Source organism: Pristis pectinata, chromosome 31 (genome assembly GCF_009764475.1).
Source record: "Pristis pectinata isolate sPriPec2 chromosome 31, sPriPec2.1.pri, whole genome shotgun sequence".
NCBI classification, from domain to species: domain Eukaryota; kingdom Metazoa; phylum Chordata; class Chondrichthyes; order Rhinopristiformes; family Pristidae; genus Pristis; species Pristis pectinata.
The window spans coordinates 6,184,349-6,208,838 of NC_067435.1; the positions used below are offsets into that span (position 1 = coordinate 6,184,349).

The 24,490-nt window shown below is 40.9% G+C and overlaps 1 protein-coding gene across 1 annotated transcript in view; it reads left to right on the forward strand.

Annotated features, from left to right (window-relative positions):
* The window catches only part of LOC127584864 (uncharacterized), a 124,571-nt gene extending 100,889 nt beyond the window's left edge, over positions 1–23,682 (forward strand). Inside the window, exons 14-17 of the mRNA XM_052041832.1 lie at positions 1,654–2,142; positions 12,064–12,237; positions 13,465–13,669; positions 15,872–23,682. Coding sequence (XP_051897792.1) covers positions 1,654–2,142; positions 12,064–12,237; positions 13,465–13,669; positions 15,872–16,016 — 1,013 coding nt within the window. The 3' untranslated portion in view covers positions 16,017–23,682. The remainder of the gene's footprint in view (positions 1–1,653; positions 2,143–12,063; positions 12,238–13,464; positions 13,670–15,871) is intronic.
* The last annotated feature ends 808 nt before the right edge of the window (positions 23,683–24,490 follow it).

The following is a 24,490-nucleotide window of genomic DNA, read 5'->3' on the forward strand; positions in this document are numbered from 1 at the left end:
CAGTTGTCTCCCTCAACATTTTGTTTTAAAAAGTAATCTCATTGTTATGAGAGTGAAAATTGTTCACTGTGTTCTGTATGCTGACCTGGCCATGCATGAAAGCACACGTCAGGATGACAGAAGGAAAGGACAGTAGCTGAAGCTAATTTGAGCAACTTTCCAGAAAAGATGTATTGCACAGCTGAAAAGGTAGTGACGTCAAGAAACTACCTGATAAGGTGACATTTTCTGGACCTATCTCCTTAGCAGAAAAGACAGATAAGTGCACAACTTTTAACTTGTGTTGGCATTTTAAAAGATTTGCAAATGATGAGAATACTGTTGTATTCCAAGAATAATATTTACTTTTATTGAGAAGGATTGGCCCCTAACAAGTTTAATTTTTTAGGTACCACTCTGAATTGGTAACCTACGTGATTGTCTTTAAATTTTGGAAGGAGTTTACAGTTTCATTTGAGTTTCTGCATTATGAGTTTCACCTGTTCAACTCCCTGTTCTCAACAGTAGGAATATACAAGAGGTGAAATAACTTGCTCAAATCCATTAAGAAGCAATTTTTATTCCATTGAACGTTGCCAGATATTTGTATTTATTATGGTATAGCTGCCCAGGGGTGGGAGTTTAAACTGCAGGTATTTTGCATGAATTCTTTGCCATTCAACATTTTCTGATGAAACGTTAAAGGATTCAAAGTATAGTAATTAGTAAACAAATAAATGAGAACTATCTCTCATAGTGATGTGGAATAAAGCAAACTCTTTATGTGAAAAGACGATCCTTGTTTTATGTGTTTTTTCCGGTTTCTCTGTCTCCTTCAGGCACTGGCTTTCTCGTTTACAGGTCTAAAGTTGGGACCAGTCCTTTATGTATGCATTCTTCACTTTGGAGCCCTAGACTGAGAATATCTACAGATTTAACCATGGAGAGCAATGCAACTGAGCTTGATCTTGCCCGAAGTCCTCTCATACGTCATTGTATAAGAGATCAGGAACAAAAATCTCAACAGATTTTCTTTTAGGCTCCTTCTGTCCTACAACAGTAGCCAGGTGGTCACCATCACTTGTGGTTCTTTCACTTGTTCTTGGCTGAGACCAGCTAGTTCAACATCGAAACCACTGTCTAGTATTACAGAGCCATTTTCTTTGCTTACTCAGCCAACAGCAAAACCCACACTGAAATCTGCAATTCACTTCTTAGCAGATTCATGCATCGTAATCCACATCAAAATAGGGTGGTAGGATATCCAATACTGGAGTTCAAAAAGGGCCTTCATAATAGGGCAGAATTTTAAGCTTATGTAAGCGCAGGCCTATTAGGACATGGAGTGTCCTCTCTGACATAGTAGGGGAAACAGAATCTCATCACGATACATTTTAAAAGGAAGATGGATCAATATTAGATAAAGGTCACTTATAAAGATAGACATGCCGATGATTGGGACTGTGGTTTAAATGTTGGTGATCTGGCACAGGCTCAATGGCTGGAATAGCCACCTCCTGTGCTGCAAAATGTCTAGCTCAGCATGCACAGAGCAGACTACAGTCTTCACAGCCGGGACTGTTGTATATTAATTTGACTTGAATGATAGCTGCCTAATGAAGCAGCTGGAGTCACATTAACACATTGATCTGTGTCCTGGTCTCTTCCCTGCAGCCGCAGATACTTGCTGCGAATTATGCGGCCACTACTTTGAAAACCGGAAAGCTTTAGCCAGCCATGCCAGAGCCCATCTCAGACAGTTCGGGGTGACTGAATGGCACATCAACGGCTCACCGATAGACACCCTGAGGGAATGGATCCGCCAGAAGCCCAACATTAGCCCGGGTACCTCTCTGAACTGTGTGCAGGACCGCCCCCTTCCAAAGCCCATCAGAAACAATATCAAATCTATGGTTAAGGAGTTGCCAGGGGAGCTGTGTTCACTACCAGGGGGTAAGACGGTGAAGTTGGAGCCAATGCAGCCCAAAACAGTAGAGCTGGGCTTTCCGGCCTCACCGGTGCAGAAGAATCCAGAGACAGACAAAATGCCTCCGACCGAGTGCTACACTCCCACAGATCTGAGCCAAAGCAGCATAACTGAATGCACTCCAAGCTCCTCCATGCCATCTGAGGATGAGGAGCCACATCCAAAGAAAAAGAGAAGTAAGTTTGTATTTGGTATTTAAGCAAACATTTTACAGAATTTAAAAGAAAAAGGAAAAAAAAAATTGGTCACTTGTTTCTGTGCAGCGTTCTCATCTTAAAGGTGTAGGTTGGAACTGCAGATAATGGCAGGCTAACTGTCAGATTTGACCTACCACTTTAAGAGCCAGTTCCTGTAAAGCCCTTTTAGTTTTAACCACTGGGCATAGGCTGCTTAAACAAAAGTAAGGACTTCAACGTGACATTTTAATAATGTTTTCCTCCTCCTGTGGTTTTGGTGCAGAAGACTAGTTAGAGAAGGGGCATGTTATGGCAGATAGTTAACCCTCACTAACAATCTGCTGGACCTTGTAAAACCATCTTCATAGCATCTGACTATTTAGAAGCCTTTACTTCAGTTGTCTTAGCAGCTGAATGATGTTTCAGTGTTGGAATGGGGAGAGGTTGAAAGTTCACCCAATATTTATAATGTCCCTTTAAAGTTGTACAAGTGTTCCCTTGCGTAAATCCTAGACAAGCTAGTACACTGGTAGTTGTTTAAAATCTTCTAAGAAAATGGACCAATGGACTTCTAACAGCAAATTCTGTTTGATTTGACCTTGATATTTTCCTGTGTATCTTTTTTTTAAAACGAGGGCTACTCTATACAAACCTATATCCCATAATCCAGGATTACATAGCATTTTATTCTCAATTTCCAGTTCTTTCAATTATCTGTTCCCAGTATGTAAGCACTGATGGCAAGGCTAGCATTTATTTCCCACCACTGATTTTTCTTGAAATTGGTAGTTATTGCTCTCTGTTTAATGCACTTGCATGTTTAAGTGCAGTGTAACTCAAAGTAAACCATTGATACTATTTAACCAGGACTATAATCTTCCCAATAGTTTCACATTTTTCAACTTTCTGCCATGGCTTTTCTTTTCCCTTGGGGCAGATTTGCGAGGAAATAGATTTTTCCAACACATGCTCACGGATCTCAGCAAGCCTTTAGAATGAAAGGCCATTTGATCCATTTTGCTTTTGCTGTCAAAAGTGCTTTTGAAGTGTATCATCTTTCCTAATCCTTTCCCCTTAATTTTTTTAAGATATATAATGCATAGCATCTCAGTTCTTGAAATAAGAACTGGAAATCAATTTTTTATTGTCCTATTCTGCAAATTTTTTGTGCACTCATCATTTGCATTTTTACAAGTCAATCATGCTATGCAGAGCATTGGAACTCCAGAGCATTGAATCCTTGGAGATGAAGCTTTGTCATAACTGCTGTTAATGATTTTTTTTCTTCCCTTCCATGTTCTCACTAGGCAGTGACTCAGATTTGGGTCCTGGCCACAAGCATTCCTCCAGTAATTTGTCGAGTCATGCATGCAATGTGTCAGCAGACTATCTGACTGTGGGAGATGTCGCAGCCAAGCAGATTCTGTGCAATGTGAGAGGGGTGAATCTGGGCCCAAGATAGTCATGTGTGCAAGATCACTGAAGCACTTTAACTCGCGGGGCAGTTGTGATTGAAAAGCACCAACTTAATACACTCTTTAAGTCACAAGTGCTAGCTCGGGAGCAAAGTGCAAAAAGCCATCTTTGCCTTGAGCTGTTAGTTGACGTCATACATCTAGACAGCTGCACTACCCAGCTGCATTGATTCTGTCTCACCTTGCAACCCTCTGAATTTTTAATGTTTTTGCTGTTTGTGTAATAATTCATAGCAGTGGATGTCATTGTGTGTAATGTTGCTTGTGGTCTTTCAAAGCATTCAAGTGCAGTGTGACATAGTGCATATCCATTATAGTGCAACTCATTATTTAACATCACCATCTTCAATCTCCGACCCACCCAGATTACTCCAACCCACCTCAGAAAAAGTTACCAAAGTTGGTAAGAGTGATTGGTCTGCAACCTCTGCTCTGGTTTCAGACGGTTATTCCAGTTTAATCATCTAAATACCTCTGAGAGATCACTTTTGAAGTGATTCAGATACAGGTCAGTTTATTGTCATATAGACCAGTGTTCAGTGAAACTCCTTGCTCGCATGAAGCTCACAGTATATATCACAAGTGCACATCACAGGGCTGAACACTGTACAATGCAGTTACCCACAGTCACCGTTTTAAAGTTAATTTTGCTTAGGATGACTTCCCTGTGAATGTTCCGCACGAGCACACGAACACCAAAAGATTAACTTAGAATGAATAAATTCTCACTTCTGCAAGGACCAAAGCCAGATATTAGCTTGAATGCGATGACTGCAGATGGGTAATTACCATAAACCCATCTGAGAAACAAAATCTTATTCGATCACACTACCTTTATTGAATGTGTTGACAAGCTTGGCAAGTATTATTGTCAGTGCATTGCTCTTGTGAGAGGCACAACATCGCCCTTCGAAGTGGGGCAGACATCTGACGTGATGAGATTTGTCAGTGTTCAAAGTATACTGACCATATTGTGACATCCACAATCTTAGTACAATCTTTTTAGTTCACCTAGATGTATACAGACCAGGAAGTGCACCCTTTTGTGGAGCAGTGATACGTTGGGGTTCAGTCACAACACACATGACTCAGCCATGTTTAGGCGGCACTTTCAACCAGCCACACACAAAGGACGGCTGTTTTAGCGAGTTGCAGATGAGCTGATGAAATTTATGTAATGAATACTAATTTCCATTAATCTTTTCTCTCTACTTTGCACATAAAAGTACTTGTCTGAATTTTATGGTCTTTAATGGATACGGCCTGTGCGTAGATGTGTTTAGGTACACTGGCCATAGTTTTACCCATTTATTAAATCAGTCAACATCACTTTGTACACTATTTACTAATCCTTTTGCCTGGTTAGCAAACTTGGATGTTTGGTTCTCTAGTATGTTATCTCAGTCAGTAATTAGTGACATTCCCAAGTACAGACCCTTTTAGAATACCACTAGTTACTCCCACCTTGTCTACCTGCCCATTATCCCTGCACTCTGCCTTATACTGCCTAACCAGTGGCCTGACCTGATCAATAGTATGCCTTCAATCTCGAGCTTTATTTTTAAACTCGGTGACTCCTGTAGAATCTGATCAAAACCTTCTGGAAGTTGATAAAGAATAAATCCATAGATATTTCCATGCCGTTGCTTTAGTTGGTGTCAAATTTTAGAGTCACTTGATGTGACCTACCACCTTGGCTTGATATCTTTAATTTGCCTAAATTTCTACAAGTAATTCTGTGCTGAAGTATATAGTCCAATAATTTGCCCAAATTGGATGTTACACTAACTATACATCCTAGATCCTCTATTTCAGCATTCCTAGATAATATTTAAGATATTGTTTGCTGTTAGTTGCCTGGTACTTGTTCCAAGTGATTATTTTCCATGTGCAACCTTGATGGTAGATATCAGCAAGCTATTTATACCTATAGAATGGTTGAGAGTGCAGAAATAACGTAGATATTTCCCCATCCTATTCCTATCCAGAATAAACACATGTGGACATATATTTGTTTATCAACTATCGCTGAACAGTGCTCGTGAGCAGAAACCTTTTCATTTTCTACCTTTTCCCTCGTCTCTCAAGACTTGATTACAGCTGCCAGCCAGCATGTCCGTACTCCTGGTTAATTTCAGCTAACCAGTTTCACAGAGCTAGGAAGCTTCTGCTTTGTACAGCTCAGCTTTTTATTGCCTTCAAATGAGTCCTTTATTCTGTGAATCTAACTGTTCAGTAATAGCACTATAATCCAGAGAAGACTGTATACTTGGTGGTGGACTGGAAAGACATCATCTTGCCACATTGGCATCTGTGTCATAACTGGGTAGTGATTTAAAAAATACAGACAATATAATGCTACCATGGTCCATCCATAAGTTTTTCTGGATCCCTGGGAGCAGGACAGGATAATTTTGTTGCTCTACGCTTGTGTTTCAAAAGCCGTGTTACTACTACCAATTTAATTTAATGTGTTCATTTGAATAATTAAGCTTCTCTCAATGTTTAAGTTCCTCCAGTCCATCTCAATTGAAGAAAAATACACAATGTACTTCTCATCTACTTTAGTAGAATCCCTATCAAGTTCACCAGCAACTAAAGCTCCAAAGCATTTATTTTTTGCAGTCTTTTATAGTCGTAGAGTTATACAGCAGGGAAACAGGCCCTTTGGCCCAACACATCCATGCTGACCAAGATGTCTATCTGAACTAGTCCCATTTGCCTGTGTTTGGCCCATATCCCTTCAGGCCTTTTCCATCCTTGTACCTGTCCAAGTGTCTTTCAAACTTTCAGAGCTATCGCTTCTGATGCTTTTATGTTCAATGTTCATCTAAGCTGCCTTTAAGGTTGGACATCTTGATGAAAGTTTATTATTTGTATGTGGCTCTTTGTTGGACCTATAAGTTTGGTCAGCTGCATGGCTGCAAATACCAACACCTTTTATTGTGTAAGATTTATTTCCTTGAAAATTGGAAGACTGCATTCTATCTGTAGATGTTCACAGTTGTTCCAAAATAATATTTGTTTAGTGTTTGGTATTATTCTTGGTTACATGCCTGGCTGTTTCAAGAACACTGTGCAATATGATGGTTCTTTATTACCTTCTGAACTGAAGCTGTAAATTTCTATGTCTCTGTGACCTGGTACTCCCAACAGTAAATGAACTAAAACCTCATCTTTGGGATGAGCATCCACTCATATCAACTTCATGAAGGAAGTTGGGAAAATTGTTTGGTCCTCGTTGTTTTGGGCCTTCATCATCTTCTGCATAATCTTAATTATGTCTAAATCAATTTGTGATCTTGGATTTCTTCCTTCACAGAAGAAACACGTGTACACTTTAGTCTTCTAGCATCTAACAAAGAATTTCTAAGATCTTGCAACAATCTTTCTCAGTAGTTTATTTGGCATTCTTATTAAGTTGCCAAATTTTACCTTGGAATTTTACATTGCAAATTTGTGTTGCAATTGTCAATGCAAAATGTGAGTTCAGATTTCGCCACATAATTTGAATCCTGGTGGATTAGAAGTTTATAAAAGTAAATCCTTGTAGATGGTCAGAGGCCTTTGTTTTCAGACCAAACGCTGTTCTCAAGACACTGACTCCATTTTACTTCCTGGCCACTAGCGAAGGCTGAATCAGAGTTTATACAACCCAGGTGTCATACTTAAACCTGAAATGAGCTTCTATTGCAGGTCAGCCCATCGTCCTATTTCAGTTTTATAGCATTGCCTGCTCTACCCCTGCCTCAGCTCATTTGCTGCAACTTTCATGCATCCTGTTTTTACCTCTAAACTTCATCGAACTGTTTCTGTTCTTGCCGTCCTCCCATCTTTCAGCTTGACCTTGTGCAAAATCCTGCTACCCCTGTCCTAACTTGTCCTAAGGCCCACCACCCATTTAGAGTTGTTGGTTTTTAATTGCCTTCTCAGCTCGGGGGTGGTCAGTGATGGACAATGAATGCTGGTGACACTCACATCCAACATGCTAATACTTTTTTATTAAATGGCTCATAATATGGCAAAACAAAGACTTCAAATTTCTGTCCTTGTTTATAAATCCTTCCATGTCCTTCTCCAACCCTCTTGCTATAATTGCCCTTAATTCTAAAACTCTTATGATGTTCGCACTTAAAGAAATTCTGACCTTGTATGCAAGCTAGATTTCTGTAATTATCAATCTTTCCTTCTAAAGGACCCTGAACCTTCCTTTGGTATTCTCCCCCTAAATTATTACACTTCTCTTTCCTCTTGCAAGATGTTTTACAACCTACTTCTGTCCAAATTCTTGGTCTTCTGCCCTAATAGTTCCTTAATGTGATTTTTGTCAAATTTGGAGTCCTAACATTCCTGTGGGTTTTTTTTGTTTCATTAAGAACATTAGTGTTTCAATGCATAGATTGTCCAAAACAAATGCAAAAAAAATCTATAGAATTGTTGACTTCATGGCACAATATACAGTTATCTGATTACTCAGCTCCATTATTAGACTAATTTCAAATAAAACATTGAAAAACAATATCCTACAGATGTTGGGAATCTGAAAGTGGTTACTCATCGGTCAGACGGCATCCGTGGAGAGAGGAGCAGAGTGGATGTTGCAGATGGACATCCCTTCATCAGGAAGGGTCACTGACCTCTAATATTGTGTTTCTACCTCCAGCTGTTTAAATAAGTTCTGGTTCCAAATAGAAAATTTCATGAGGTGAAATTCAAAATTTGGAACTAGTAAAAACTGCAATAATCTTTATTAATAATAAAATCTGTAAGTGATACTTGTATCAATGCAGGGTTTTTTTCAGCAGCTTGTCGGCCAGTTGTTAGCAACAGCTGTAGGTGGAAGAGTAGAGTTGATATCCTGACCAACAGCACAGCCACTGGTCCTGCTCGTGCCAGTCAACAAAAAAGATTTCTGACATAAGACAAATGAGGTTGCTGCTCTCTGATCACAGCCCAGATCCAATGGCTCAACTTACAGTTATTAGTGGCACAGATACCTGTTCAGACTTTTCGATTCAGTCCGCTGCTTTTCCCTGTGGATCCATCAAGCTTAGGAACTCACCACTTATGGGAAATGTTCACTCCTGATTCCAGCTGCACTGCTCAGAGTGCAGTTTCCCCACCCAGGATTACTCGCTTTGACACAAGCTGTTACTTTCTGCACTAATCTTTTGTTTATCCTTCTCTTTGCTTTTTGCTTATTTTGTGATCACAATTTTAAAATAATATTCCTAAAATAATATTGTTACTGCCTATTCACCTTTAAAGCTGCTTACAGCTCGGTGTTGGTCACTAGCCATACTAAGTGATAGTGTGTGAGCAACTCCGCGCTCCTCTTAATGGTTTGCTTGTTTGAAATTTCTTTACCCTCAGTGCTGCCAAAGTTAAGTATCCTACTCCAACACACTCCTCCTCGAACTGATGCATGAGGGTGGGAGGAGCGATTCTTTTAATGTTTTAACAATTTTTCCCACCACCCTCACCCTGGAGTAAGCAGCAATACTTTGTCTAGAACCTCCCTGCAAAATGCACCCAAAACTGATCATTCATAACGTGGCCCAGACTGTGAGGTGCAGCATTGCCTAGTGCACCAGTGGTCCAGTTTGAGTTTTTATAGTTGTGACACCTAATTGATTATCCCATCACTGTGAAGGCTTTCATCAGTAGTTCCCTGAGTTTGAACCATACAGAATGGAGGGGAGAGAACTTATTTAAGGCATTCCAAAATACCCGTCAATATTTTAGTTACTACATTCCACTGTTTTGAATAGCCATAAAAAAATCTCTGCAGCTAAAAACTGCTATCCTTTTTCTGTATTCTTGAAAATTAAAATTTTTGGCCCCTGATATTTGGCTATAATATCTAAATAAGAAAAGCTGGGTACTGCCACGGAGGTTTAGTCCACTTAAGCCTGTGCTTTCAACAAACGTGATATCTTTTTAAAGATCGTCACCAAGTGGAGACTGGGTTGAGGCAGTGAATCAAAGCTGTACTTGTCCATGGCTTTAAAGGTTTTGCTTTGGCATACTTCAGTCTCAGTGGGTGTTGCTTTTAAAATGGCTTGTATCTCTTGTCAAACACTGATCATGAGATCTCTTTACCACAAACTCGATGCAGTCACTGGTTATGATTTCAGTTGAACCCCGAGGCTTCATTGAACCACATCAGTATAGAAAGTTGTGGTTTTAGAAACTGGCCAGGAACACAACCCATACACTTATGTCGGAGGTGAGAATCTGACTCGTTTCCAAATAGCTACCGTGAATGCACTGGGGAAGGTGCTGTACTATAGTGGCTACTTTAGGGAAGGAACTACAACAAATTGGAAATTCTGGGATGGAGCTGCACTCTTTTTTTTAAAAAGTCCTTGGTGAAGAGTGTACTGTAGACAAGCTAGTTCGAACTACACTAACCTGCTTCCACTGTTTAACTAGTGGGAGTCAGAGAACCACCAATAATGGCTTCCCTTCCCATTCTCCCAATGCTGCCTCTGGTGTCCTCTGTGTTTTGCTGCCTCTTGTCCCTCATCTGTACATAGCCCTTTGGTGATGTCATTGCAAATCGCGGTTTTAATTTCCACATGCAAGCTTGACCTCATTGGCACCTTCCTCAATTACTCCCTTGTTTCTAAACTATCAGAGTTTGTCAGAATCCATTGCTGGGTAAATAGAAATTTCCTTCAAGTAAATAGGCATGGTCCAGTTTCTTAGCTGCTGACTCCTTCCCTCTTCCTGACAACTGGGTGAAAGCAAACCAGGCCATTTGCAACCTCGGTGTCTTTTTTGACCCAGAGTAGAGTTTCAAACCTTATCTGCTGTTGCACTACTATTTGTTTCAACCTCCATAACATTGCCCAATGCTGCTCTTTTGCTTCTAAGATCCTTATGGCATTGTTATCTCTGGACTCCATTGTTCTAACGCATTCCTGGCCTCCCTCTTTCCACTCTATGTAAACTCAAGGTGTCAGTAACCTTGTTCACATCATCCCATTAACCTTGCCAACCAACTTGACTCCCAGTTTAAAAACTCCCTCAGTTATAAAACTCTCATCCTTGTTGTTAAATTCCCTTCAAGGACTTGCCAAATCCTATCTTTGTGATTGCCCAGTAACCCCTCGTCCTCTGCGATATCCTCCGGTTCTGGGTTGTTCATCCCCGAATGTCGTTGATGCACCAGTGGAGGCTTCACCTTCAGCTGCTTAGGCCCTAAATTCTGGAATTCCGAATCCTCCTGCTTGCTGCTCTTTCCTGCATCTAGGCATTCCTCAAGTCCTGCCACTTTCACTGACTGTTGGCTGCTGTGCTTTTCCTCTTTGCTTGGCTTGCATCATCTTTGTTTTCACCACCCCTCCTGCAAAGTGCCTGGGGATGTCTCTGCAGTGTTAGAGGCGCTACGTATGTGGAGGTTTTCCCATTATGGAAATTCAGGAGGGAGAAATGGCATCGTCAGGAGCTTCCCTGGTTGGGGCAGGACAGGAAGGAAAGGGCCGCACCAAGACGGGCCATTTATGAGCAGGTTTGAAGGGTGGGATGTGTCAGGCCAAACGTGGGTGGGTGGGAAGATGTACAGAGTGATGGGCCATTTAGGGAGGGTGAATAGGTTTGTATTGTGGAAAAGGAGCAGCAGTAATTAATAGATACGACCTGTTTGCTAAGCTGATATAAAATATCCATGCCTCGCACATGATAGCTTTATTGATTACTGAATATAGTATTTCTTTCTCTAGTTACATGGTCTTTCACTTTTCAAACCTTTTAGAATCCAGCATTTCTATTGGTTTGAACTGATTGGCATTTGGGAATCTATTAATGTCTCAAACAATAACACGAAAACTTGATCAAAATGCTTGAAATTTTAACCTTGTGTCCAGATTTCATCTAGCAGCATTTTGAAAGGGAGTGCATTGAAGAACATTGAAAAGTTGGAAGGAAATAATTGTTCAATAGTAAATGCTGATGGTTGAGTGGACTACGTGCTGATGGTTGAGTGGGCTCCGGGGCTTCCTTTACTTTGCGTCTTTTTCCCATTCCAACTACCTGGCATGATGCATGGATGAGGAATGAATGCGAGAGTCTGTATGAGATGTGATTGAAAGTGGAGCATTTTCCTGCTTTGCAGTCGTTGAGAATTCCCTAGTCAGATAGGGTTTCACCCATGATACAGAGCTCTCACCCTAGTGCTCTGTCCTTGCTTGCATACCTCAGGTGTCTACCATCTTCCAAGAGCAGCCCCTAGTGGTACATGTTAATTTCTATTTCCATTTCACACACCATCCGCTAAAGAAATCTGCAGACAATCATTGCTAAATTAATGAGCCTTTAAAGTGCTGTGGGCTCCTGTCCACTAGGAACTAGGCTGAGACCTGCCAGAACCTCAATTTAAATTAGGAAATAAACTGTGGAAGGCAGGGTGGTAACTGAATCTTAATTTCATTTTGGACAACAGAGCACCCAGTCAAGTTAGGAACCTGTGAGTATTGTGGAGTGACACTAACCACGGGTGTAGGCCTCTCCAACCACATGCGTGGCCATCTGAAATCTGGATTGAAAAGGAAGTTACCGAGTCTGTCTCAGTTTGAGGAACTCCACGAAAAGGCTGAACCTGCACTCACCGACACATGTGAGACCCTTTGGCTTTGTATAACTTAACCAAAAAAAAACTAAATGTAAACTTTGACAGTGCCGAAGAGAAAGCTTGTTAAATTGCAATGCACTGTAAAAGGAAACTGTGTGTGATTATACATGCTGTGATCCAGACACGAAGTTGATCCCCACTAATGAAGTTGAGAGTCTATTCCATGACGTGCTTGAGAATGCAAAGCCTAACCCTAGAAGTTCAGGGACTAGTTGCAGCTTTTGCTTGCTTTATGTATGTAAGTTTTTGTTTTAATTTGCACGTGAGTGGATTGTATTTATTGTGCCTTTGTTCTTGCACTCTTTTCTGTATAGAAACGGAGCCAAGGTGCTTAATTCATTGTAATGTGTAAGTAAGTTAAACCGGTATAAGATTGAAATCAAGCCCCGTTCGCATGCGGTTTGGTGACTCACCTTGCAGGCGCAAATTTCAGAGTTCAACGAATTCAGGGAAAGGTTGATTAACAGCTGAGAAAGTAGAAGAACTGGATTGTACTGACTCCCTCTTTCCTGTTAGAGTGTAACTTTAAAGAATACATTTGGCAGTAAATGTGAAAGTGTGTGGGAATACTTTTCTGATAAATGGCATTTCTGTTATACCTGCTTGATTCATGGTACATGTGGAGTAATTGTCTGTCCTGTCTGATAGGTGCAGTTAAACCCTCTAAATTACCACTTGCATTAACCAGAGGGGTGTTGTGCCTTCAAAACATCATGTTCCAAAAATGTGACTTTTTTCCCTCCCAAAACGGGTAATGGACAGGGTACATCTGAAAACTTGATATGTTCCTGCACACTGGATTGTTTGCATTCAAATTGTCGTCGGAATACTGTTCTGGTCAATTTATTTTCACCCTGAACAAAAGTGCCCACTGATGCTTAAATAGTTTTGTGTGTGTTCATTTGGCCAAGGATATAGGATCAAACATTTGTCAATAAACTATTCTTAATTAGAATCCTTTTAAAGTGGCTCGCTTCCTCACTATGCAGGCAAATATTTTTCTCTACAGTCTGGGGCAGTGCGTATCCATGGGAATAATACAGGAGTTCTTGCTGTTGAGCAGTGTGATCTTTGGAGGGTTTAAGTGTACAGGCAGGTTTTCAGTCTAACGTTACCACATTTGAAGTTATTTTTGAAACTACCTTCCCAGTAAGGTTGAACAGATGTAATATTTATGTATTAAAAAGCTAACAGTTTCTCTTTCATGTTCAGACAATGAGCGTAAGCAACAAAAGCCAGCGGTGTGCACAGAGAACTTGTCTCCGAAACGCGAAGAAGGGAAGGAGCCAAAGACATTCAGGTCAAAATCAGAGGAACCAAAACCTCTCCGAGTGAGACCTGTGATCTTTCCAGTCCTGAAACCTGAACCCCTCTCACTGGTGAAGTTTATAGGAAACATCTATACTCTAAAATGCAGGTAAGTGTGCCAGTCTCACCATCAGTCTGTGAAATCTGGTTGTTTTTCTTCAGAAGGTTGTTTTTGGGATGTGGGTGAGGTTTTTTAAACTCATCCCCTAACTCCCTCAGAATATGCTTGAACCACTGGTTGGGTTGGGTTTCTGTTATGGTGTTGGGTTTGAACTGGTGACCATCAACAAGCATTCCAGGGTAGTACATGGCTTGGCGAAGACTTTGGTCGTGGTGTTCTCCCAACCTTGTAGCCCTCACTCTTGGTGATAGAGAATGACCTTGGAGAGTTACTTTGGTATTAATTTTCGATGGATCAGGGCTGGTGATGGCAGTAATTAAACTTGGTAAAGATACTCTTATTTCTCAGCCAAGAGTTTTATTTCTCATAGTTGAGTCTATCTGCCACTTCAGAGGGCATCAGACCTGAGTCCATCACTCCCAGAAATGCTCATGTTTTGGGGACAGGAGCCTGTTGAACTTTCTTCATTCCCTAGGTATTGAATGTTGAGGTAGTTTTTAGCTCCCACCCTCCCAGTACCTTCACATAAGGTATAGTTACCTACTCAGCTTAGTAATGAGCAGCTGCCTCTGGGTTACAGTTGTCTTCAGAATATGCTATGTGATATGGGACTAAAGGATTGGTGAGTTTATGTCACTGTACCAGTCACTGATGCAATAGGACCTGTTGTGTCAGGCTGATGAGTAGGGCAGATGTTAACAGTAAGATGGTAGGATTGTTCTATGTTCTCTGTGCTTCAGTAACATACCACGTTATTAGGTCCTAATACCTTTTTGTTTAATTCACGCAGTTTATTTTGACACTGCCATCAGTGCAGATTAACATCAAAATGGATGAAAGATCACTGGTTCTGAACTCCGTGTTGAGCTGTGTGTCTTTTTGGGGTTTGCTATCCCATTTCCTCTGCATGTAGCCTTTGACCCAGTGTATCAACACTGAGCCCCACTCCATGTTGTATTCCAAAAAGTCTGTGAAGTTTTGTTTTACAAGGCCCTGGTTTTATTTACAAGTAGTACTGAGCTGGCATCCTTGCTTTGACAGAAACTTGACTCTTAGTTGGCGGCTCTGCCGACCTCACTTATCACCAAACCTGCGGAGCAAAAAACTGCCAACGTTAGAAATCTGAAATAAAGAATGCTGGAAGTACTCAGCATGTCTGGTGAGAGAAAAGTAGGTCAAACATTCATCGGCACTTTGTTTTAGGTTGCAAAGAAGGAGGAGGGTTGGAGAGAGCAAAGGGTCTGCCTGTGAAAGGGTGGAGACCAAGAGAGAATGAATGGCAAAATGGTGCTGCTGTCATCTGAGAAAGTACGGTAATGGCTTGAGCACAGACGATGCATGTGGAGGGAATGTAAATAAAAGGAGGTGAATGAAAACAGGAGGGGAAATAAAAGGGTTAAAAATGAACTCTAATTGAAAGGAGAGATTCAAGCTGGAGAAGCAAAATGTTTCTGATGCCTGAAACCTGAAATAAAAGCCAGTGCTGGAAAGGCTTGAGATCGGGCAGCGTGTGTGGAGAGAGGAAGATCTGATGTAGATTGATGACCTTTCAACAGAACTGGCCGGCTCTGATACAAACGTGAAAGGTTGGTTATCTAAAGTGGGAGACGTGCTGGAAGTCTGGAGCAGCACACAAAGGAGCTGGAGGAACACAGCGGGTCAGGCAGTATCTGTGGAGGGAAACGGACAGTCAAGGTTTCGGGTCAAGACCCTTCATCAGGACTGATGTTTCGGGTCGAGATCCTTCATCAGTCCAGATGAAGGGTCTCGACCCAAAACGTCGACTGTCCATTTCCCTCCGTAGATGCTGCCTGACCCTCCAAGTTCCTCTGGCTTTGTGTGTTGCTCTGGTTATCTAAAATTGTTGAATTCATTGTTGAGTCCTGAGGTCTGTAATGTGCCCAGTCTGAAGATGAAGTGCTGTTGCTTAAAGCTTTCCAGAAAGGCTACATTGAGACAGTGTAAAAGGCCAAAAGTGGACTGGGAGCGAGATGGAAAACCAGCCAGTTCTGCCCAAACCAACACAGTCATGATATACCTTTGAACATCTTTTATCTGAGGTAATAGTGTAGCAGCACAGGCATTGTTGGGTTTGGATGGGTTGAGCTGCAGTTGGAAGGGATGGTGTAATAGGATTTCAGGCAAGTAATGAGTTGATTGGATCAACACTTGCATCTTCCTCCCCAACAGGTTTTGCGATGTGGAGTTCCATGGGCCCCTCTCAATTCAGGAAGAATGGGTGCGCCACCTACAGCGACACATCCTGGATGTGAACTTCCCAAAGGTGGAGGCTGCCCGTGAAGAGATCTCCACGTCTGCTGAGCCTGAGAAATAGGTGGAATCTGCTGCCTGTGTCGAAACCTGGGTAGATGGGGTCAGATCGATCGCAGTCTCTCTCCAAGGCACATGCCATTATTTTTTATGTTCTAGTTTAGTGACGTTTGGAAAGGTTCCTCTCTGCCTTTGAACGTTTAAGTCCCTGTGTAGTAATGAAAGTATCTGCCTTACGTGGGTTTCCTTAGAGTAATTCTGCATTCACCTCATACTAGTAGAACGTTACAAAGAACAGCTTAACCCTGATTAATTTTGTATAACCTAGAAGCAGTCATGTAGCTCAGTCCAGTTCTGGAGAGCCACAGTGCATGGGGAGGGTGAGGAAGTATGTGGCACCAATGCAGCCTGGGGTAAAGGCAGGGTTTGTTGGAGATCCATTTGGCTGTCTGGCATCAAACTCCCAGGTAAGAAACCTTGCATTAATCCTGCCTTGGGGGAGATGAAGAGAAAGGCAACGAGGCAGACAGATGACAGTAACTTAGTCCATTTTTAATAACGTACCACTTTTTAAACTATCCAGTTGTAGCAAGTAAAGCTTAAATTTAACGTGTAGCAGGAAAAGACAAAAAAGGACTCCGTGCAGGCTGCTGCCTAGCTCCAGATTGTTGCATTGAGGCAAATGCAAGTGATCGGTGTCGCATGTGAAAGGGGACTTTGCTGGTCTGGTTACAGGCTGCAGGTCACCTGACCCTGCACGGTGGAGGTGTGACCAGTGAAGCAGGTGTCCGAGGCTGAGTGATGCCCACTGCAGTTACTGACCCTTGGCCCTAGGGTGGTTACCTTGCATGCTGCCAACCTGGAGTAGGAGAGTGGGCAATGGGTACTGCAGCAGCATAAAGAGCAAGAAATACACAGCAAGCTCCATCAAGATCTGAAGAGGTGATGTGTTAGAATGGACCCTTCAGACTGACAGAGTGCTGACCAGCTACATACATCACACACTGCTCAAGGGGAATTCAAAGCACAGTCTGCCCAGCTTAACTGAAATATCGGTATCTCAGTATGCAGGAGACCTGCTTTCTGATTCGATTGGAAACAGAGACACTGCTGCTGCTGTGTTTTTGCCACACGTAGATCGAGCCATATTATTCTGTTTCCCAACTAATGGGCACATGGCTGTGAGGATGAATGGTGCGGGGTGGGTGGGGTGTGGGGTGGGCCAACATGAGCCTAAAAGGGGAAGTTTATTCCTCAGAGTCCAAGCCACTAATTCTGCATTTTGGTCATAGATGTTTCAGAGTTTAGTTGCTTTTTTAATATTTAGTGAAGGGGCTATTTGCTTTTAATGTGTTTAGGTCACCAAGTGGCAGTGCATTTGCGCAGAAAGATGTAGGTATACTTGATAGTTGTACTGTACAGATGCCTTATTTTTCCTTTTATCGTCTCGTACGTGCTGAATGATGGTTGGTTTTAGCGAAGTGTAAAAGCAGGTCCTTGAACCTCTAGTGCTCCCTTTCACACCCAAGGACCCCTTGCCACCTTGTGTCTGACTCGCTGCCAGTGGAAGCAAGTGATGCAAGGTGCAGAGTCAGGGTCAGCGGCTCTGCAGGGACCAGCCGTGCTACTGCTTCCTGAGGCAATGCCATCAGAGTTTACACGTTTGTTTCATTGGTTGTGCATCCAAGTGATCTCCCAGCTACTGGGATGATCCACCAACCACTGGTCCTTTGCAAGCCAGGTAACGTAGCTGTGGGGAGGAAGGGGAGGGAGTTCTCGCAAGGCTGCTCATTAGAAAGATGTTTGTTGGACTCAAATCTCTCTTTCCCCTCTCTTTCCATCAAAACAGAAATCTGTCTCAGAACCACCACTTCTGATCTGTAAGTGGGGCACAAACGGCTGATTTGTTTTTATTGACTGTTTGAATTAAAACTTATTGTTTGTGGTCACTATTTTCAGTGTTGTGATGTGGGTCTATGCATTTAATGCAGTTGGACTCTGTGACCAAAAAAAAATAATCTTGTTACCTGTTTGTTCCTGTGACTGTGTATTGTAACTTGGAGTGTACTGAAATATACCTTCATAACCAAAGGTGCTATGAAATTGGTTGTTGGGTATCACAGAATAAGATTTTGTTTTCCAGAATGGACTGTGTCTCAACACATTTACAGAACCCTTTATTGAACCAGTGGAAATTCATTGTATTTAAATCCAGCTGCAATGGTCATTTGGGTAGTTTTAATGTTGTGGGTTTTTTTTTAGTATGTTGGTTATTGGTGACAAAATATATTTTAGGAATATTTCAGTTGATGCATTTTAGTATTGTGTGGAACCTCTTAATATTAGTTCTGAAATTCTCACCATCACTGCCGAACCTGTCACTGCCATTGCTGCTGCTTCACCTTGAGTTTACTCATAAATTTTGGCACTTGCAAAATGGAGGCAAGACTCTTCACCGCACTGAACCACCGGGAGCTCCTCACACTTCCTGAGGTCGTGATCCGCAATGGTTTCTACGTGCCCACCGTTAAGTTTGCCTAAATCCTGCAACCACCTGTGAAATCCTGGGATTTCAGTTCTCCCACTTGTGGGACGGTACCTCACTCTTGCCCTGGACCCCAGCCCACTTCCAGAACAACCCTGGGAATGAATCGACACTTTCTGTGCTGTTTTGTGTACTTTGGTTTGTGTTGGGTATTTTAAAGGGAGCAGATCTTGGTTACATTTCAAATTTTGAAAATTGTGATCATGGTGAATCTTTCTGAACTGGGGATCTTTATTGTAATAATCCAGACTTTTACCACCTGGAGTCTTCCTGCCTGTGGAGATGTTATTTGGGGGCAGCAAAATGCCACCTTGTGCCTTCTGTGGTATGTTTTCTTAGCAGTCTGATTGTCAGCAGTCCACAGGGTTTTTTTGGCTTTTGAGATTTGCTGGAGGCTTCTTTATTCTTATTGATGATCTGATCATATTCAGTGGCACTGTGAAGTATGTTTTTAACTGAACTCCAAAAAAGTCTGAACCATCAAACTGAAGGGCATGGGAGTTGCCTGGACCAAGATTCATCGGTCACTTGGTTTTTCGAAGAGAGTCATAGGAGCCTCTTTGGTCCATTGCCTCTGTGCTGAGTTATTCAGTTAATCCTACTTCACTGCCCCTTCTCCATAGAACAGATTTTCCCCTTAACGTACTTATTCTATTCCGTGATAGTCTCAGTGATCAGTCTTTGAAATCCTGTAGGAATGAGTGGTTTATCTTATACTTCAAACTTTAATGGAATCTTCTGGGTAGTTGGCAGTTTCTGTTAATCCTGTTTGTTGGGATTGAAGCATTTCAATAGATTGTTACTTACCATGGAGGTGGGTCCTGTGGCTAAATTGCTAATAATGAAGTGGAGCAAGAAACCAGCAATTGACTTTGCCTTTGAAGAATCTAAAAGGAATTTTAAAAGAATATTTTGGGAGTGCAAATGTTGTTTACAGTTTCTTAGAGCTGGGACATAGATGATTCTCTGGTGACAGTTGATGTATTGGCATTTTACTGTGTTTATTTTATTGATGCAATGCAGTAGTAACTTTATTAAAGTGTTTTTTTATTCCTGTACCCTGACCCTGATTGCATGTGCTGTTGAATATTACTGACTCTCAACTCTTTGTATTTTAATCCAGTCCTTTTTTAAAGAAAGTATTACCACAATAAAAATACTGAATTTTGTGCAGCTTGCAGCTTCACAGTTTTAATTTCTCTTTGGTAATACCATAGAGTTTTGAGGATGGGGAGTAAAACCATCATTACTGCATCATCAGTTTCAGTGTATCATCCACCATCTGCTGGCAGAAACATGCTGCATGATCTGTCTTTGCAGATTAAATGTCCTTGCAGATGAGTATTCCAGAAGTTTTTATTCCATCCTTTTAACACCCTCACCTTGGTTGTAGCAAGAATGTGATTTAAGAGATTGCAAGTCATACTGAGTAATTGGACTTGTGGCGCAGAATATTGTACACCCTATGGAATCCAGTGAGGTACTCAGCCTGGATTTTGCAATTACTTCCCAGTTTATAATAGGCATCCTCATTAATTGGGTCATTTTTATTAAATTTTATTGAAACTGTATTCTGAAAAGATTTTTTTTAAATGAACACGGGAATTTTAACATTAAACCTTTCAGTAATAAGTTCAACAGCAATGTATATGTTGTCTATCTCACATGGATTGAAGCCCAAATGGTTTTCAGAGGTAATCTTTAGGAGTGTTTTAAAGGTGGGGAAGATGTAGAGTGGCTTTCAAATTCCAGACATTTGGTTGCCAGGCAGTTGATAGCCAGCTGGTGGAGCAATGTGGGTTGGGAATGTGAAATTTGTCTTTATTATTTGAATGCTTTGTTCCCTTTCGAAATGTAAATTGTCTGACTCAGAATTTACTTATGGAACTGTGATTCTGCATAGCTGTTCCGGTTTGAATGCACCAAGAACAGTCATGTGCACAAGGTGTGAAATACAGTGTAGGAATCTGGATATGTACCAGGAAGGTTGTTTTCCAATCTCTGCTGAACGAGTTGACCTTGCTCAGAATGCATGTTGGGGGTTTGACATTTAGCAGCTGACCTATTTCGGAGAAATGAAGAAAAGTAAGCTATCTGGGCTTCCTGCTTATGAACACAGTCGTATGAGGACAGGATTAATTTTGGCTTTGATGTTTGCTGTGGTTCACTATAACCTGCTGACATTCCCTAACCAGATCCAAGTGTTAAATGAGTTTCTCATACCCAGGAAAACTAAATGCCTTGCAGGTCGCAGGACAGTGGGAAAACGAGATGGATCGGAGATATTGTGTCAGAAACCCCCATGATGTTTGTATAACCATTTGGAGGTCATTGTCTCTTCCACTTCATCTGTTGGGTTATCCAGTTATATTATGTGCTTAGATCATTGGGCATGACCATAAGAAGAGATCTTCTGCAGTGGAAATAGGGCCAGGGTACCTGAGGCTATATAGTAATTATATAGACTATTATCTGGAGGATATGTGATGAATCTTCCAGTTGTCCACAAGAAAATATTCGTGATCCTGGGATGTCCAAATGCAGATGTGAATCTCTGAACAGCAGTGCCTGTGTGAGTTTATGAAATGTGCTTTGAGTGATGCCCTCACTGCACCAAAACCAAGTCTGGTTTCTCTTCCCCCTCCCAATTCTTCCAGTCTCCTTGCTGCTTTGATGCTTTCAGATTCTTAGCAGAAACGGCTAATGTCTCCATTTGGCTTCTGTGGAAAATAGATGGTAGGGGTGGGTTGTTTAGGCCTTTGGAGATCCTTACAAAAAATTGCAACTTGTAGAACTATGTTTTTATTTCCAGTTGATCTGCATGCTGACCCAGCCTTGGGTTGTAGTAAGGTTTACATGAGACGCGAGGTCAGAAGCCATGAGACAGGACTGGTAATGTCAAACTACATAGCAAAACCAGTTCCCACCAGTGAAATAATGCTGCTTGTTTAGGGTGTATAGCTGAGTAGTGATTTATGGCAAATGTACCCAAGGTGAATAACCCGCATATTGACCAACCTGCTGTGCAGCTGTTTTATTGCTGAAATTGAAATACGGAAGTACTGTTTTTATATCTGTCAATGTTACAGATTGAGACTTTGTTGTGGATTCAAATTGGAATGATTTTTTTTAAAAACACTATAAAGAGAAAACTTTAAGGACGATTTCCAACAGTCATACTCTTAATATTATTGGTTCACAAATTCCAAAGAACAGCTTTTCATTGGCAGCTGGGGTCACTGAAAAATGGAACTGTATGCATTTGTAATGTGAGCCAGCCCATTCTGAATAAAGTCAGAATTGTACTTTTCATGGCTTGCAGTAATCAAGAAATCCCGAGTGATCAGAGGTTACTTCCTCAACTCTTGAAATCCTGAGGTTAGGGAAACACTGAAAGATGTAAAAGGATACCTGCATTAACTATGAATTGGCTCTTTCTGCATTTCCTTTCATTGAGGGGAAAAAATATAACAGGGGTTGAAAATCTAGAGAATTAAATCCTGGAAGTGCATGATGTAACAGTTCACTCACATATGCTGCCTGGCCAGTGTTTTTCCATTATTTTGTATAGTTTAACTCTTTCTTTTGCTCTCTTAAATATCAACGTAATGCATCCTGTGGTTAATTTAAATATTTATTTTTCCTGGTTAGAGATTTCTGGATTTAAAGCTTTCCTGGAGGTGTGATGATACTCAGTCCATTCCTCTATTGATTTTCCCCACCCCTTCCCCCACTCACAGTACTGTTGACAGGTTGTCATTCTGCTTTTGTATAGACGTATTTTGTAGGTTAAAAAAAAGTCACTTTTACACTTGGAATTTTAATTCATGTCTTAAGTGTTTCACTGATGCCAGCTCCAGGATGACAAAGAATTGGACATGGTTTTTTTTAAATAAAGGCTAGGATTCACTACAGGAACATTTTTAAAACTAGATGTCACAAACCTGATTTTCATGTTGAGATAGTGTAAGAAAGTTCAATTGCATGGTATAAAATAGTTTGATTTCCTGGAGTCAACTGCAGTACTTGACCTAGTTTGTACTAAGATGTGGTGAATAAAATAGTAATGGATAGTTAGGCTTGTTAGAAAGATGTATGGGGCATAACCCTACAGTAAATGGAGCAGATAGATGTGCCCCATGCAATACTAGCGGCATGGTAGTTCAAGATGCTCCTTGTTATATTGTCTGGGTAGGTGTTAATGGTTTTGCCTCTTAATCATGTGGTTGCTATAGTAACTCTAAAGCCAATGAGTACTGCTAGGATTATTTTCCTTGCTTTTGGTAGTGTTAACGTTCCTATCAGATACCTTTCTTCCTCCACCTTGGGTAAAATTAATTTGATATCCAAGGAGGTACAAGATTCTTTTTAATGGGAAGAGATCAAACTTTAGCCACTTTCAAGCACAGAAGCTTCCATTCTTTAGCAAAGTGGGATATGCTATACAGTATACAGGACTTGCATTAACGTTCATGGCTGAGTTTTCATTCAGTATTATCCTGCATGTTAAGATGCAAGATTTCTATAGGTATTTGTTAGCCAATGTTTAAACTGGACAATGGATTAAACAGAAAACTCAGTATAAATATTCCTGCAGGGCACAATCTTAACTGGCATTTTCTCCTGGTACATAATGAGGACCAGTAGAGATTAATTATTGTAAGAATAATAAAGGCTTTGTTCATGGTTTTAAAACACTATCCAAAGCCATGGTTCAAGAGCTACTGTAAAATTTCTTGTGCTCAGATTTGACACACGATTTTTTTTAATGCAACCTTTAGTCTCTACTGCTGCTTATTCCTCTCCTGCACTGTTCATGTTCTGTTGCTGGGGTCAGTGGAACACATTTGTAATTAGATAGACACTGCATTTTATAATTTTTTTTAAATATGTAAACTTGATTGCGCACACAGCTGTATAGGGCTGTATTTACTGATTTGTAATTGAGTCATTTATAAATTTAGTATATGGTAAAGCTTCCAAGGAAGATGTGTACAACACATTTTAACTCAACTTTCCACACTAAACTTCTGTTCTTAAACTGTTGAAGGTTAAACAAACCAAACTGGAAGCTGGTGCCTCAGAGCTATAAACTGTTACTGCTGTACATGTTACTGAAGGTTGTGTATCATTTACTCCAAATAAACAAAACCTATGAAAATCAAAAGCTGTTCATATACTGGTAAATTTAGTATGTTAGAGCTTGATGGCAGTACCTTGCTTAAGTGAAAATTAGCAAGGATGCATTTTGTATTTGCAGTTTTAAATTAATACTATGCACATCAGATTAATTTGAACTCCGTACAAAACACTAGGCAAGTCACGTTGCCGTTTCTAACCTTATCTCTGCTGAAGTATTAGCAAATGGCTTCCCGATGCCAGTATAAATCAGTCTTGAACTCTACAAGTCATTTACAAGATTGGAATATTTTTACTAAAGATATTTAAGCTAGCTCAGTGTTCAAATTTCATACACAAGTAATACATTCCCAAAGTCATTGAGGTGCCTTGCTGTCCTGAAGTTTTTTTGTGTCATATAATAACTTTGCTTGCATACTGAGGCTGAATTAGTCATCATGTGACTCAAAGCTATGGCCACATTCACCCTCTGAGAACTTCCATTGCACTCCTAAATGGCTTTCACTCTTCCATGTTACCAATGTCCCTCTTAATTCTCAGAGGATTAGACACTTCACAATTCCTAGAATGACAACTGCAAGTTAAGGGACAGGATAAACAGACTTGTTTCGGCTGTCACAAGTACCATATTCCCACTAGAATAGTAAAATCTCACTCATGCAATGGGTCCAACAGCAGCAGACCAGTTATTAGGACAAAGTGATACTTAAGAACCAAGACACTGAGGATGCATTGGAAGTTTTAATTGACAGTGCTACAAACTGATTTACAGTTCTGTATAAAATTGAAAACAAAGTACATTTAAATAGCCTAAATAAAGCTAAGCATAGAAAAGCAAGGGCAGAATGGGGGGG